This window comes from Echinops telfairi, unplaced genomic scaffold, assembly GCF_000313985.2.
Source record: "Echinops telfairi isolate 266 unplaced genomic scaffold, ASM31398v2 ScPeMD7_2573;HRSCAF=3158, whole genome shotgun sequence".
Classification (NCBI taxonomy): domain Eukaryota; kingdom Metazoa; phylum Chordata; class Mammalia; order Afrosoricida; family Tenrecidae; genus Echinops; species Echinops telfairi.
Genome location: NW_022106471.1, coordinates 14051847 through 14054809, shown reverse-complemented (window position 1 = coordinate 14054809; position 2963 = coordinate 14051847). Strand labels below are relative to the sequence as shown.

General features: G+C 41.1%; 1 protein-coding gene across 1 annotated transcript in view; it reads right to left on the bottom strand.

The window, feature by feature from the left end:
• Window positions 1-2963, bottom strand: part of FANCL (FA complementation group L) — a 154150-nt gene that overhangs the window by 6393 nt on the left and 144794 nt on the right. The window contains exons 11-13 of the mRNA XM_030886650.2: window positions 576-659; window positions 244-289; window positions 62-143 (exon numbers count right to left, since the gene is read on the bottom strand). Of these exons, the coding sequence (XP_030742510.1) occupies window positions 62-143; window positions 244-289; window positions 576-659 (212 nt within the window). The remainder of the gene's footprint in view (window positions 1-61; window positions 144-243; window positions 290-575; window positions 660-2963) is intronic.

The following is a 2963-nucleotide window of genomic DNA, read 5'->3' as shown; positions in this document are numbered from 1 at the left end:
CCCTTACCCACTGCTCACGCAAGACCACCCTTACCCACTGCTCACGCAAGACCACCCTTACCGACTGCTCCAGGACAGCGCGAGCCGGAAAATCCACTTCCAACACCTCCTTCAAGTTTTGTAACACAGTGTTTCCAGGATCCCTGGAAGAATTGGGGGGGGGGAAGGGGGACTCAAAATCATTGCTATTAAATTTGTGAAAAATGTACAAAAGTTAACAGTTATAATGCTAATCAGACATACCACAAATGTATATTCTTGCTTAGCTTAATTCCCAGGGGCTTTACCACTTCAGATAATTTTTAAAAAAAGAAGAAGAAGAATTAGTAATTTACAGTTTGCGTCTCTCATTTTGCAAAGTCAGATTTGGCACAGAGTTAGCTTTTTTAACTACTTAAGACAATCCTAATCATAGAGTATGTATTTTAAACAATCATAAGGGTCTACAGTTCGGAATGACGACAGTTCATTTAAAATAATTATGATTAATATCTTATTTTATAATAATATTTTCACAGTGGTAGACACAGGATTTTATGATTCTTGTAAAAACACTTAAATCTGAGGTCTGATACCGTGGTCGGCTCCAAGAAAGGAGCACTCGGGGAGCATCGTGGGGTGCCTGGGGTCCACCTCGATGTAGATGGAAGTATTACTCCCTGGAACGAGAGAGAAGACCCGCGTGTTCGGAAGTGGAGCGACTCGCCAGCACAAGTCATGCGAGAAAGAGCAACTGTTCCCGGCTCACTTTGCGTAGAACCAAGAGGCCTGGCTGTGTAGTGAGTCGTGCTCACTGCTAACTCCCGAGCTGCACCACTAGAGCAAGACGAGCCTTTCTGATGCCAGCGCGAGGTACAGCCTCAGAAACCCAAGGGGCCAGGGGCAGCTCCGCCCCATCCGACAGGGCCCCCCGGGAGCGGAATGGACTCCGTCTCAGTGGAAGTGGGTTTGGATTTCACAAATCGGCCCAAGTACAGAGATTCGAAATACAATAAAGAGAGCAAACATGGTTTGATCAGATAATAAAACATTACCTGAACTCTTTTGTCTCATGTGAAGCTTTCCCTTTAAAGTTAACAAAGGGTTCAATTCACGTTTGAAATATGACTGGTATTTTTAGAAAGTTCACAGTTGATTTGTTTGAGATCAACTTGGATTCCAGTTTTTGATGAACATGTCTCCATAGTTCTTATACACTATGGATACACATTCTGCTAAAGATAGGTGATACAATTAATAATATTATTATACATTTGGGGCAAAATTTATAATAGAAGAAAACAATGACTACTTTAGCCACTGAATGACAAAAATAAAGATTTCTTTAAAATGTTATTTTATAATCCCATTGTTAACCCATTCATCATGAAAACCAATTGTCATTTACTTAATAGCTGCTGAATACTTGGGCCTAAAGGAAGCAAATCACAGCCTGGGGCGTGGGGGTGGTGTTTCGGAGGGCCTGGAGGCTAAGTCATGAAGGTAATTATAGACAGAAGGAAATCCAAACGAGGTCATTGATGTTTCACAAGGAAAAATAAAATAAAATACATTTAATCCTAAACTGGTATGAATGAGTCTTGAAGGAGCCATCACAGGAAATCCCCTGGGGACCCTCTAGGAGGGCAGAGCTGCCCCTGTGGGTTTCCGAGACTTCCTCTTCCTCTTCGTGGGAGTAGAAAGCCCCTCCTCCCACAGAGAAGCTGGTGGTTTCGGCTGGAGCTCAAGGGGCCCCTAGGAATCAGAGCCAACCTGGTGGCAGTGAGTTTGGGTTGAAGGGGCCCTGGTGGCTCAGTGGTGAAAAATCAGAGCACCAGCAGTTCCAAACCAACAGGTGCTCCCATCAGGTGAGTCTCGGAAACCCACAGGCCCTACGGGGTCACTACGAGTCAGCATTGACTCGATGGCAGTGAGTTGGAGTTTTTATAATGACAACATTTTTAACAATACTATAAATTCTTCAAAGAAAGTATTTCTATTCTTAATACCTAGTTGTTCCCAAATAGAGCATGATGTTCTCAATGTTTCCAAACTAAATGTTGAGACTTTTGAAAACTCGCAAACTGACAGCATTATTTGTAGAACTACTGTAGCATTATACCCTTTCTTCTCATATCGCTTTTCTCCCTCAACCTATTATGTTGAAGTCCTAACTAAAAATTGCTGGGTACTTTAGAGATGATTCACATCGTAATTTCAAAACATCCCATGGAATATACTATGCCTTTCAAATAGCATGTTTATAGAGGCAGAAGAAAAAGGAGAGAGATAAATGGCTACTTTATGACCAGGTAACTAGGGTATTTAATAAGAGGCCGAGATACGGTTTAAAGAGTCTAAGTAACATCTGGAGAGGCTGGACTATATAACTGGCTTTATGTACTAACTGCTCACAAAGAAAATGCAAATACATAATCATTTTATAAATAGGAACATGTTTTCTATGTGGGGATTTTTTGGTAAGAGCACATCTTATTCATTAATGTTATTCATTGAAGGTATTAAAATATTTTGCATTTTCCTATTCTGTTTACTCTTCAACGCGGGGGTCCCCTTCACTTTCATTCATCCGTCCCCTATGGCTCTGTCAGATCTCAGTCCTGGGGTTGTTCACACTCACACTGTGTTGCTTTCACAGATGAAAAACATAATTTACTTCAAACGTAATGTTGTTCTAGATAACACGAGATTGTAATAACTTGCTCCATTATTTCTGTGCTAATTAAAATCTAATTAAACACGATCTCTAAATGCTACTTCCATAACATCATCACCTTTTATAATGAAACACCTCAATATCTGCCCTTCTCACCTGAACGGCTTACATCTCAAGACGCAGACCTAAAAGGTACCACAGGGCAGCCCAGTATGTTTTCATAGTTGGTTTCTCACAACTAAGTGTTTCCTACGAGTGTCGCTTTAAGATTCGTTTTCCTAATACCAATTAAAGCAAGAGCACTTTC